The sequence below is a fragment of the Pogona vitticeps genome, chromosome 1 (genome assembly GCF_051106095.1).
Source record: "Pogona vitticeps strain Pit_001003342236 chromosome 1, PviZW2.1, whole genome shotgun sequence".
Taxonomy (NCBI): domain Eukaryota; kingdom Metazoa; phylum Chordata; class Lepidosauria; order Squamata; family Agamidae; genus Pogona; species Pogona vitticeps.
Window position 1 is genome coordinate 31,692,337 of NC_135783.1, and position 14,110 is coordinate 31,706,446.

General features: G+C 38.1%; 1 protein-coding gene across 1 annotated transcript in view; it reads right to left on the reverse strand.

Moving 5' to 3' along the window:
• The window catches only part of USH2A (usherin), a 559,229-nt gene that overhangs the window by 206,445 nt on the left and 338,674 nt on the right, over positions 1-14,110 (reverse strand). The window contains exon 39 of the mRNA XM_078392221.1: positions 12,043-12,671. Coding sequence (XP_078248347.1) covers positions 12,043-12,671 — 629 coding nt within the window. The remainder of the gene's footprint in view (positions 1-12,042; positions 12,672-14,110) is intronic.

The following is a 14,110-nucleotide window of genomic DNA, read 5'->3' on the forward strand; positions in this document are numbered from 1 at the left end:
TTAGTCAACCCCTATAGGAGTCATTTAAAACAAAGCTCAATTAATCATGCTACTTGAGTGCCTTGCAGCCATTCCACATTTCTAGGGCAGATGCCCAAAATCCGATGAGGTAGCTGTTTCATGTCTATCAAAGAACAAGTGCTTATGAGCCAAAAGAACTTGTTAAGGAATTGGCACAGGAAACTATTCCATCATAGTGTGGATAATATTATCTTCTCACTTAAAAAAAAAAACAAGCGCAAGAAAAATGGAAAACCTTGCCTAGCCATGGATTTTAATTAGCTCCAGTTTTTAGGGTACAATGATACACAGGCCAGAAGATCTGCAGACATATGGACTGAACTGGTCAACAAATACAATGGCTTATAGATTGGATTAGTAACTGGTGAAAGGGCCTGCCTATGGAATGGCATTGAGGAAACCTTTGGTGACTTTTGTATACAGCACAGTTGACTCTTTCCTGAACTTTCCTTCCAGCCTGGATTTTTACATGATGGAATTAGTTTAAAAAAATACAGATAAAATGATTGCTGCGGCAACAAGGCTCTGGCTGAGCTGGATAACAATGGGACACTGTGGACAGACTACAAGGATGGCTACTTTCAATGTCTGCAGGTTCAGAGTGTAAGGTTGATAGGATGATACGGTCAAAATGTGTGTTTCAGGATAAAGGGATGGTTTACTGTCTCGGACTAAAGAAAGGTAGTGCACTTTTTGTCCCAGTTTGCCATCTACCAACACAGATCTGAATTTTAGGGGTGAAAGTAAGGAAACCGTCCAGAATGCAGGAAAATTAGGGGCATCAGTGAAGCAAAATGCAACTGTCGCTTGGGACAAGGAGATTCAGACTTCACATTCACGCTCACATGTAGGTGCTTCTCAGTTCATTTTTTTTTCTCATTTAAGTTTTACTTTTGCAGATTTTGACTGCTCTTGAACTTGTTCCTTGGAATAGGTTTCTATATGTCTTTCTTTCTGCATCTATAGACCAAAGAGCTGGAATATAGTGAGCTTCAAGTAGAGGGGCTGGTGGAAGGTTAAGGGCAAGTACAGTGTTTCATGAAGGGCTAATAGTGGCTAATTTTGCATAACTGTAATTTCATCTGAAAAGTTAATACAGGTTGTTCTGCCTTACACTTTTCATTTCATCATTGTGTTGTATTGTGTTAGAAATTCTTTGATTTTCCCTTGATCTCTTTTGCATTGTGTCTTCATTTCATGATTTTTATTCTCTGTGATTTAAATAAATCTTTAAGTTAATTGCACCTACAGATAGCCTCAGGTAATCTCTGGTTACACCTTTCACCCACTGGGAAAAATAAAAGGACCTTGTTTTCAATGGAAAACTATTATCACAAAAGAAACACATGAATCTGGGCTGCTCTCAAACAGACCAGCATGGTAGGTTTTCCTCTGCTCATACTTCTACCAGTGCCACACAATTGCCAATCTATATCAAGGATGGAGACGGGCACAAATGGGGGAAATGGTGATTCATGGTTCATGGCTATTTACAAATCACAAAATTTTGTGAAATTTCCAGTGAAATGAACCGTTTTGAGGTTCATGCAATTTGGGGCTTCCCGGAGTGGAAGAATGACCCCCACACAAGTTAGAGATGCCAAATGCACAATGGGTCTTCAGTTGACTCTCCTCCCCACCCCACCAAGTTTGGTGATTTAAGGCGTTCCAGTTATTAAACCCACCCACCCCCAAGGCTAGTCCCCAACGAAAGTGCTCTTTAGCAGCTTGCTTGAGGGAAATGAAATGTGTGGTTCAGGCAAAGGAACTTGAGGCGCATTGGGGAGGGAACAGAAATCGGTCAGATACGGGAAGAGAACAGAGGCGATGATTCACCGGAAGCACTAGCTAAGCACTCATGCCAGCTGCTGCAAAAGTGACACCACCAGCTGAGCTGCCCAGGGTGTGGCTCCCACAACCAGCTATTCCCAGAGAGCAGACCTGGAGCCTCACCTGGCAATCAATCATACACAAAGTTTTCTCTCGGTCTACCCCAGCATTGCTTATGGAATTGAATGAGTAGCACCAGGCTGTCTGACCAGGGACAACACAGCTAAAAATGAAGCATACGAATCACCCACACCAATAATAGTTCAGCATTTTATTTCACTCTGGACAGGCACGTTGCCCTGAAGTGCCCCAAAACAAACCACAAAATGTCCCGATTCATGTGGGTGTTGTTGTTGTTGTTGTTGTTGTTGTTGTTGTTGTTGTTGTTGTTGTTGTTGTTGTTGTTGTTGTTGTTGTTGTTGTTGTTGTTGTTGTTTTGCTTCATGATTCATTTCATGCCCATCTCTAATCAGGAACCAAAAGCACTATACAAAATGATTTATGCATTGATTTTTTTTTACAAAAATATCACAGTGTTATTGACTGATATAGAGTGCCGTCAGATGGATCTACTTTTGCAATGCATCTTAATGAAACACAGCACAAATGTTCACTTTATAGCCACATGAACGTTTATCATGATGATCATGTCCTGGTTGTGCTATCATTTTTATAGAATTCTATTACACAAGCTTGGGTCCAATGGTGTTTAGCAAAAGGGAAGACAAATACATTTGCACAAAACGGGATTCTTGATTTTCTTTTACTTCTCCTCACATTTGTAGTTTCATGACCCATGTTGCTTTTCACACAATTTTAGGGGATTTAAGAAGTTTTCAGAAATTTGGGAGGTGGCCATAAGAAGAGGGAGGGAGATCCATTCCACTGGTGACGTTGGAGGATCACATTTGTAGCTCAGTGAGTTGGAACTGGCCACATCCATTGGTTGAGAATTCATTTCCTCACTATGCTTCATGGGAGAAGAGCAAAGCTGTATAGAGTTGGGTAAGATGTACCATCCCAGAATGCCTCCAAAAGAAGGGGCTGGCAAACCATTTCCAAGGATTTTCTAATCAGCAAACTTTGGCAAGAGTTGTCATAAGTTAGGATATTTTTAATGGCACATAATTATCATAATGTGATGTTGTATATATTATATGCCATGAAGTAGGAACCAACTAATTAGTGCTTTCAAATGAAGTGAGATACACTATTCAACTTCTTCAGGTGTATACCAGTAACTTGTGAGCAGTGCAAGACAAATTTTGCAGTGAAAGTCCAAGAAATTCATGGCAAAAGTTGCCAGCCGCCTAGAGTGGTCTCAATCAGACCAGATAGGCGGGATATAAATAAAATAAATAAAATAAATAAATTCTTAAGGTGTGTTTAAAATTGGATAGAGGCAGGCTGTGGCAATGTGATTCGAAATTTCCACCCAGTTTTCAGACAGAGGCAGCCCATCTCTGTGCATAAGCCTCTCTGCTCCCCTACATTGCCTTGTTTTTGGAAAATTTTGGTGATACCATGAAAAGCTGTCCCAAGCAGAGCTGTGGATTAGTCAAGCTGGATTACATGAACGCTTTCAACAACCAAGCAGGAGGAGAACTTAAAACAACCTCTGCTTACATACACACCAGGTAATATAATATTTTAATTGGGTATAACAGGACTTCAGTTGGCTTCTGCTTGGTGAGCAAACCAAAATTTATATTTAAAAAATTATCCCAGTATTCTGTTGGAGATGGCTATGTCCATGTATGGTTTTCCCCCTCATCATCAACCATCAAGGAAACAAGTTTTTTTTTTTATTCCATGAAAGCTTGTATTAATGGTTTGATTTTCTGTGGTCTAATAAACATGTCCCATTCTTCTACATTTAAAAACTATTTCTCTTTTGAAGAAAAAAATACCTTGTAAAATTAGATTCCCTCATATTCCAATGCTGTTTATGTTATGGCCAGAGGACAACAGAGGCTGTTTTTGTTCAAGAAACAGAAGCCAATCAGAAATCAAAATGAACGTAGTGTTTACATTCTGGCCCTGATCAGACTAGTCGCCAACAGCTCTCCCTGTACAAGTGAGATTTTCTGGTATGCCCGAAAAACAAATCCCCTGCATTTGTTTTTCTGTTTTGTTTTATTTTTTTAATTTCTATTTTCACTTGTTCTTTTGCTGAAGAAAGAAACTGCCAATTTCTGTGAATCTTAATCCCCTTTCCAGGGAATCCTGTACAGGAATGTCAGTTTGTTACAGGAATTGTAATAATTATGTGCAAAGTTGTGTCTTCTGGGGGAGAAGAATATCATGAAACATCCAAGAAATCTGCAATAGTTTTGCACAAGATTTTTTCAGGAAGAGACAACTCCATACCCATTTTCCTGCAAAGTTTACTGCAAAGAGAAAATACATATATTTTTCTTAGTTTCTGGCTAAAAGTGAGAAGCTGTGAGATCCATTGGCTTTACTTTGCTTTATATAAGCAGCGCACTTTGCGTTGCTTTTTACATAGTACTAGCTGAGTCGTTCTTTTGATCCTGGGCACTGCAAGCAAATGCCTCTCCATTTGAGAAAGGTGCAGAGGTTAGTTATAGTTTTAAGTGTTTAGTTTTGTTGTTGTTGCAGTTTTCATGAAGTTAAATGACCTTTAAGGTGGGAATTTAGCAAGGCATGAAAGAGGGTGAACTCGTTGATTTTGTGTTGAAAACAGCAGCAGTTTATCCACCAATTTGAAGCTCAGCATTAAGACTAAGAAAGAGGGGGCCCAAGAGGAAGCTAGAATAGGGCAGCTACTGGGAGAGATTAACTAATTCACTATAATGATTCAGGAAGCTGTCATTTAAAGATCAAAGCACCTTATTTTCTCCACCACAAAATTTAAAGGGATAGAAATTAGCCATTTCTCCCCCATTGAACAGCTATAACCTTGGGAAACATCGGTTTTTGACATAGGCAAATCTTTTCAATTTAAACAAAATAGTGTTTCTAGAGATAAAAGCTCAGAGCTAACAATTCCACTGGACCAGGGAATTATGCAAGAATAAAAATAATCTCAAAACTCTATTCCATTGGTCAAAACCAGCTCCCCCCCCTTCGTCAAAAAACACAAATCATTTTAAGGAATAAGAAATCCAACAGGAAATGCTTCTCTCTCTCTCTCTCATATTTATTTATTTATTTATTTATTTGATTTATATCCTGCCCATCTGGTATACACACACACACACACACACGCACACGCACACACACACACAGAGTTTTTAAAAATCTTTTTCAAAAACTGTTTTGTAAAGGAAACTTTGTACAAGAAATAATTTTCAGTGTGAAATCTTTCCCTCTCCCAGAACATATTGTGATTGATACAGTGTGAAAAATCAATGTACAGGGCATATGGGAAATTCTACAGGAAATCTACAAAAGGACAGTTCAGTAAGCCAGATGTGAAGACACACAGACACACAAATACACACAACCCAAGCCAAGAATGACAATGGAATATTTATGGAAGTCGAGTAGCCTGCTGTTTGCAGAGAGCTGGAGCTATATAATATAAAGCTATATACCTCGGGAAATCCTACGGTAAAGCTCTTTGAATTTCACACATCACAAGATCATTTACATTGATTTTATGAATAAATAATGGAACAAAAACATATTATTTATACTAAATACTCTTTCTTCTGTTTTCAGTTCAAGTTAATATTTAGATATAATGTTGACAAACTATGCTAGTTATTGAAGCTTATACCAGAGTGTGTCCCTTGTTTGTTAAAAGGGGACCACTGCCCCAGTGTACCTTTACAACCACAACTGCTCTTAACAGGATATAAAATGTCATAAGTGACATAAAAGCCTGCTTCTAAAGCAATTGCTTATTTATTGTTCTCCACCATTTATTACCCCAACAGATTCAATTCTGCAGCATTATTTGAAGCTGACAGCTACACATGCTGATTTAGGGGCATATTGGTCGCTGTATGGAATATGTGTGTGTGTTATTGTAAATAGGTATTAATTAGACATGCAAGTGGCACACCACAGATAAGTACTTGTTAGTTCTACACTTAACCGGGCTCATTCCATAGCTTTGTAAGGGAGTGGTCAGAAGGAATTAATCTCATATTTTGGACCACCTTTGGTGTGGTAAGAATCTATCACTTTTCCGGCAACTACATGACATACAGGAAATCATGAACTAGCCCATCCCTTTTCCCTGGCTATCCACATTGGTATGGGCTACTGTAGTTTAACACAGGTAGGATCACTCTGTTTGAGTTTAGTTTCTGGCACATGTAACTGTCAGTATTGAACCAAAACATCACTGGCTGGTTTTGCAAAGGCAAAATCATAGATCCGTGGTCTTGCACATTTCCCTTGGTCTCCCTGATCCAAAAAAGAAAAGCCTTGTAGACAACTTTCTATTTGTCTACCATTTCTTGACCTTTGTTTTATTTGTAACATCCAGTGCAGATCAAGAGACTTCTTGGATATCTATGCAAAATTAATTGTATTATATTCAGAGACTGGAAAATCTGCCAGGCTTGTTTTCATTGTATTTCTCAGAATCCAGTTCTTAGCCCTTCCTAGTTCCGTATGGCAGTGGCCAGAGTCTACCCTTCTTGTCAAGGAACAAACTCCCCTTTCCATGAGTACACACAGGGGTGTGTGACTTCGTTATTGTTTAGTCGTTAAGTCATGTCCGACTCCTTATATTGAATCTCTGAGTCATTGGACCCCTTTTTTGTTCTCCATAATTGTTTGCATATTCTTGTTAGGATTTTGATCAGTTCAGTCTCCATAGTATGAAATACTTCTATCAGTATACCATCTCTGTGTGATTTATTTCTTCTAATTGCTTTGGAAGCAGATTCCACTCCATCTTTTAAAATTGCAGAATCTTCATCTAAGGATTCTTCTTTTTAGGAAATGGCATTCTTGCATTTTGTCATTATAGCTACTGAGTATATTGTTTCCATATTCTCTTTATCTTGACCAGATATTCCTCTTTTGAATTTCAGTACCCCTTATCGAGGTTCAAATTTCTATTTACTTTCTTGGATGCTCTTCATACCTACAACATTAATTTGCACTTTTGAAATACAGTATACGTATATTTAGTTGAGCACATTTTGAGTATATTTTCCCTTCATTAAAATGCATCATAAGCACCAGAAAGATGCCGAGTTCTGCAGCAAAATGCATAACATCCCACTGCCAGTCTCAAGAGATTCACAAGGGAATTTCTTTTGTATCTGTATTCATGGTTGCCATTTATCTATTGAGTTAGGACATTACATAATTTTTGCAACCAGTTCCCCTCTTAATTGTAGTACATATTTTTCAGTTTAATAGTTTAGATGTCACCATGTCACATATCACAGGTAGAAAGTATGACACGATTTGTTGATTGGGAAAGTCGAGGAGCTAAAGCATTGACTGGACATACATAGGCATTGCCTTCTTCACTGTTAGAATATTCACCGCAAAATTAGTGCAGGCCTGTATCTGCACATCTGTCTAACACCTGTTTTTTCTCTATAACAGCTGAGATATGCTGGAGGGTATGAGATGCTGCAAAGCAGGGCATGCACTTTTAAAAAAGTATTGCTCCTTCTTATATATTGGTAGCGTCTATGGAAATTTTAGTCCTGATGAAAAACAATGTTTGGCACCATCAAAATAAACTGTCAGCTACCCAAAGACTTAATGTTTTCTCCTGGATGGGAATGAAAAGATCAGCTCCTCTTCACAACCTGCAGCATGAGAAAAATATGTGCCAAACTCTTGTAGTTTGAAAATAAAAAAAGGTGTGTGGGTTGATGCAAAATGCAAGCATTTGCATCCCACTCCCCCACATCATTGAGACTGCCTGGCTCCCTGCGAAACTGAGATTCCTGATTTATTTTCCCTTTTCTTAATCCCCCCCCCCAATATCTTACAAGGTTTTCTGCCCAGGAAATCCCAAATTCTGCATATCTGTGCAAGAAAGATGCAGTTTTGCAGAGGAACAGTAACAGTCCTAAGCAATTTGTTGTTTCTTCTGCCTTTTCCAGGTAAGTCATGTTAGGAAAGATGGCACACTGAACAGAAATTGTAATCACCCTACACAGTCTGGCATTCTTCTAAAAAAAAGCAACCAAGAAACGTCCAAGAAATACTAGAAAAGACCTCCCGCTAGTTTTCTCAGAAAACAAGTTCTGGGTAGAAAAATCTTGCTGTGAAAAGCTTCCCCCCCCCTTGCCTTGCCTTTGAAAACAAGAGGTTGCAAAATTCACATCTCTAGCTCCAACAACTACCCTGCATTTTTACTGATTGATTTTAATCACCATCATCTTAGAATTGCAGAACCTCAAGGGACCCTATGGATCATCAAGTCCAGCCCCTTCCTGTCAAAGGAGACACAGTAGGGAACTGAACTGCCAGCTAAATCACTGAGCTATCTGTCACTTGCATTAGCAACCTCCTCCACTCTTACTATTACGATGTGATTTTCCTGTTTCATGGTGCTCAGATTTGTATATTGCTCAGGTTTTCACAATGATGACAGACAGGTCAAAATTATTAAGTAAAATGACTAAATATATATGCTGCAAAAACTTCACCTTGTTGTACCTGTTCAGATCCCACTGCTTTGAACAGAAGGGGAAAAAATCCCTTCAGCTTTATGTTTTGCTTTGTTGTTGTTTTGTACTAAAAAAACAACCTCAAATCTGTTCAGATTATAAACCAATGTGAAAATTTTGAAAACATTTCTAGAAAACAAATTGAACCAAACCAAATTCTCATTTCTTGCTAACTGCTACAGATATCCACTGTGCCAAAGAATAACTCAACATGAATGCTGCGCTCCAGTATTACACGAAAACAATTTGTGAAATAAAATGTTTCTAAAAGATATTGGAAATTCCTTCCTTCGTGTCCATGCGCACACACAAACACATGCATGCACGCACACACATCTAGATTTGTCAATACTAGGAAATGACTTCCTGTAATAAAAATTGATTTTCCTATTTTCGTATTATATATTATGAGTAATGATTTTAGAATAATGTAGGTTCCATCCGTTTACAAGTAAGGCGTCCATGCATCACAATGAATGTTATTTTATAATTGTTAAGTGCCATGCTTGCTATTGTGGCCATAGATTAAGTTGAGTTCATTTGGGCAGTGATGCAGATGCAGTATGTTTCAAACCTTCGCTTCATTATCACGCTTTAATCTTCGTTTTGCTTGTCAAGCTTTCAAATAGTTGCTCCAAATCTTTTGTTTGGCTGGCTTCTATCCATATCCTCTCTCGGCAGATTCACCTGAGGAGTTCCCCTTACCAATAACAGCAACAATAATTTTAGTGGATGATCTCCAGCCTTATGCAAATGCCCTTTGTTTTGTGCTCTGGTGAGCAAGCTACAGTACCAAGCTTTTTGGCACTAGTACAAGACTGAATCCATGGAAGCATGTGTGTATTTACACAAAAGAGGCTTCTAAGCTACAAAAATCCCTCTTGTTTGGTTACACTAATTTCCCTTGAATGAAGTTTGTATGCAAGCCAAAACAATGGTAGTTATCCTGTCCTCTAGAGTTCATTCCCAAATGAATGATGCGAATAATTGAAAATTTCCTAGGTAGTCCTCTAAGACTGTTCTATCCTCACTCAGTCAATTTATGTATCGATTTTATCAGAGATTAAAAGCAATACAGAAATCCTGACACCTATCTGAAAACATGTAGCATTTATTTCTCACAAGTAGCATTTTAATAAAGCCTAGAGTGATAGGTTTTGTATCACACGTATTTTAATCTGGATTGGTGATTAATAATATATATGCCTCTCTATTATCATGCCAAGTATTTCAGGTGTAAGAAGGAATTGGAGGAATTTCAACAGTGTTAACACAGCAAAACAGTAGAGCTGCTGAATTAGCAAGCTCAATTTATGGTGGTTTGGAGCTAAACAATAATGATGAATTTAAAACAGTAATTTAAAAAGCAACTGGTTTATTTTCGTATGAGTCTTGGGACATTATAATCCATTTCCGCAGATGCATAGACTCTTTGAAAGATTAGTTTGGCCCTATTCAGGTGTTACGGAATCTAATTTCCTCCACATAGCCTAGAGGGGAGTACCTAAGCCTCCATCATTACTTTCCTCATGATCAACAAATAGTCTTAAGACAAGATGCTCTTCCTAATATGTAAGCTTTATGTGCAAGCAAAACCCACAGGCTGAAATCTTTGTAAGTCGCAACTAGAATACGCCATTGAATCATTAGTGCTTTGGTGAGTCAGCTTTTCTGTAAGTTCCACTGATTCAATGGGCTTCCTTTAGTTGCAATTTACTACAGACTTTCAGACAGTGTTTTCATTGTGTCTCTTAAAGCATGCACTGGAATCAGACTGAATAATGCCTTAATAGGACTTTTATACCCAAATGTACATTTGTCATTTTCTATATGTGACCAGATAGGCGGGGTATAAATAAATAAATAAATAAATAAATAAATAAATAAATAAATAAATAAATAAATAAATAAATAAATAAATATCCCATTTCCCTCTGAGCCTACCTGCACAGTCTATGTAGACTGTGCATATAAATCTCAGGCTTAAATATTATATTTGCTGGCCAGAATCTTCTCAAACTCCAACACAATGTAATGGTCCACCAACAGTTTTACACAAGCTCTCATTTACTGGTGCATATAAATGGAAATGTCTGTGTTGGAATGATGAAGTATTGAATATGCACAAAATACCATTTTGTAAGTAGTTTGTTCATACAGGATTCTGTGCCAAATATCAAGGAAAGATGATTGTAATCCATGGGAACTCCTGCTACAATAAATTTGTTAGTTGTAAAGATGCCTCAAGACTCTTAACCCTCCCTCTTTTTTGGCATGTTTAAAAACTCTTTGAAAACTCATAGTTAAACTGATGCTGCAGAAGAGACAAGTTGTCAAACTTGGGAAGAGGTTAACACCAGGGTGGATAAAACCAATGATTTTTTTAAAAAAATAATTTAATTGATTTTAATCATGATTTAAATTTTAAAACGTATTTTTATTTAAATTGTCCACCAATTGATTTTTTAAAAATTCAAATTGATCCACCATGGTCAACACAGAACAAGTATCACCGGTAACAAGATGTTTCCATCAGAGTGGACCAATCAGGATCCAAGAAGCATCAATGGGGGCTATATTTATATGATACATGGAAGATGTTCTCCAACCTGAAAAACCTCAGGTGAATAGTTTGAACTGGAAGCTGGAAAAAAAAATGGATAATAGAGACCAAATAAAATCATATAGTGTGTCAACTCTGGAGGGTGAAGCTGCATATCCTTTTCCCCTTTGATGCACAAAGAGAGTCTGAAGCACAACAGAAAATAGGAACATGCACAGTCCATGGTTGCCTGGCTCCCAGCCGCAATTCTGAGATTACTTATTCAAGTAATGATGTCAGTTTGGAACCAGCTAAAATGGTGGTGGTTTGCAGCTAGAAGAAATTCCCCAGATAACCTAGCTGTGGTCAAGAAGAAGCTCAGAAATAGTAGAGGATCCCACAGGAGATAAGTTTAGGGTACATAAAGATCCATTCCTAAGGTCTCAGTAGAACTGAATGCAAGATATGGAGATGGCTGTGGTTGCTTGAGGCAACCGGTAATTAGCACAGAGATCCAATAAAACTATTTGACTACCCTTTCACCACCATCACGACACTAAGCAGTTCAAGAAAGAGAACTATGGTGGAATATTATGTGAAGAACCCCTGCATGGGTATGGAAGCTACCCTTAAATGTAGTGACATCTCTAGCATGACCCAGAAAGAGTCGAGTTCAAAAAATGGGATGGCTTAACACACTTAGTTCCCTGAAGCACAGAAGCAAATAGCATGCTTCACTCATCCAAGTTAAGGTGCCCTGTATCCAGTGCCAGCCAGGTTATGTGGCTGGCACTGGATATGCGGAATCCATTAAGCATATCTTTTCATCAATAGCAATTAAATAACAATTAATAATCTCTTCAACTAAAAAGCAAAAAATAAAATAAAGTAACAGCTTATTGCCCTTTCACGACACCCAAAATGTTCTTGTGACGGAAGGGCCACTTTTTTTCCCCTTTCCTTTTCTCTTTTTTGGTAAATGTGTGGTTTTAGTGAAATAAAGGAAGGGAAAATAGAATCTGAACAAACCTGTGCAGTGTCCGGGCCTAATGCTGTTACTGCAGGGGGCGCGATGCCTGCAGGTCTAGATGGCCTGGTGATTACTTCTGCCCATGCGCTGCTATTAATGCCACCATTAAAAGTACTTGCGAGAATTCTGTACTCATATTTTGTCCAAGGGCTAAGAGCCATGCTTTGGTCCAAGTAGCTCTTTGAATGATTAATGGGCAAGGAGGCAACGGTGGATATTTGTTGCGTTCCCTTCACTCTCCTCTCAATTGTAACATTTTCAACCAGTCCATTTGGATGAAGAGGAGGCTGCCACAAGACTAGCACTGACGTTGGTGTGTCTGAATAGAGCTCTGGAGCAGGAATATCTTCAGGTGCACCTGGAAGCGTCTGAACAGGTGGAGTCTCAGGAGAAACAGAGCAGCCATTGGAGGTACAGCCTTCTACTTGAAACCGATAAACTGTGTAAGGACGCAAGTCATGTACAAGGCACTTAGATGTTGTTCCTGGAACAGCTGTGTGCAGCTGGCCATTTTGGTAAATATTGTAGTGGGTGATCATGCCGTTTGGCTTTGATGGATGCTGCCAGGAAATTGTTGCTGTTCTGGATGTAACATTCATCAGGAATGGTGGATCTATAGGACCTGGTTCTGTAAAGAAAGATTAACATAACAACAAACAATTAAAGGAATAAGCATCTGCCCCTTTGATGCACGTTTTAGTTTTAAAATTTCTTTTGACTTTGCAGATTAACTTTGATTGAAAATGAATGTTAATCAACAATGCTGCGGTCATTACTAAGGGATGTCTGTGCAAAATTGGGTTCTCTAAAATAATTTCTGATAATATGAATATGCTGCAAAGAGAAGTAGAAAAAAGAAGCATCACTAATGTTTCCACTGATTTGAAAATATTTTCCCATAATTTATAGGCATTTTTCTTAACTCACTTTATGTTTATATTAGTGGTGAAACAAGAGATTCTCACTTAGGCTTAAAATATACTAAAAATTTTGATTTGTAGCCTGCAATCATTGGTCACACAGTGACTGTAGATTGATTCAAGGGTTCACCAAAAGTTCAAGAGTTCATACTGGATGTGACACAAGTCACATTCCAGCCCACACTCCCCACTTTTTTCCTTCCTTCCTTTGATTCCTCCTCTGCTGATCCTTTTATTGTTCACTGTGAAGCTGTTTTATTAAAGCTTCACACTACTACATTTCTCAGAAACCTTTCTATAGAAAAATAACATGGAAATGTACTTCACAATCTAAGAGCAGAGAACATCAAAAGTTTTACAAGTAATTTTGCAAAATGCACCATAATTTACATATCAGAATGATCCCATGTCTGGGATCACCATCTTCACCTTCCCATTACTTTCAAGTAACACATGTAGGAATACTTCATCTCTGTTCATTATTGGCATTATGAACTATGATAAACAAGTTCCATCAGTGGACAGTGAACTCTCCTTTGTTCAAGGTTTTTAGACAGATGTTACATTGACAGGGATATTTTAGCTATGGATTTCCCTGGACTCCATCACCTAGGGATCTGATCCTACTCTAGAGTTCAGCAATTCTATATCTAATTTCAGCCCCACCTCCTCAGAGTAGAAGAGTGACACTAACCACGAGGAGGTGCTAAAACTTTTTTGGCACCCAGATCTTTCAGTCTTAAAAGGGGTAGAAGCTGGGCTTTGTTGTCAAATTTATTTATTTATTTATTTATTTATTTATTTATTTATTTATTTATTTATTTATTTATTTAACTTATATGCCGCCCACACTACCCGAAGGTCTCTGGGCGGCTTACAGCATTTAAATTTCCCCTTTATGTTGATATTGTAACATACATTAGGTTGAGAGATAGTGATTTGACTAAAGCCATACAATAAAGCCAATAAAGTCTGTCTCCTACCAAACACTCTACCTGCTTCACAAAACTGCTTTACAAAGTTACACACCTAATCAGCAGCCCCAGACTGATACAGCAATGAAGACTAATTTCTCATAAGTGAAATACAAATGTTGATAGGACATTTAGAACTATGGTGCTGGTTTTTGTTGCCATTTTTCTAGAGC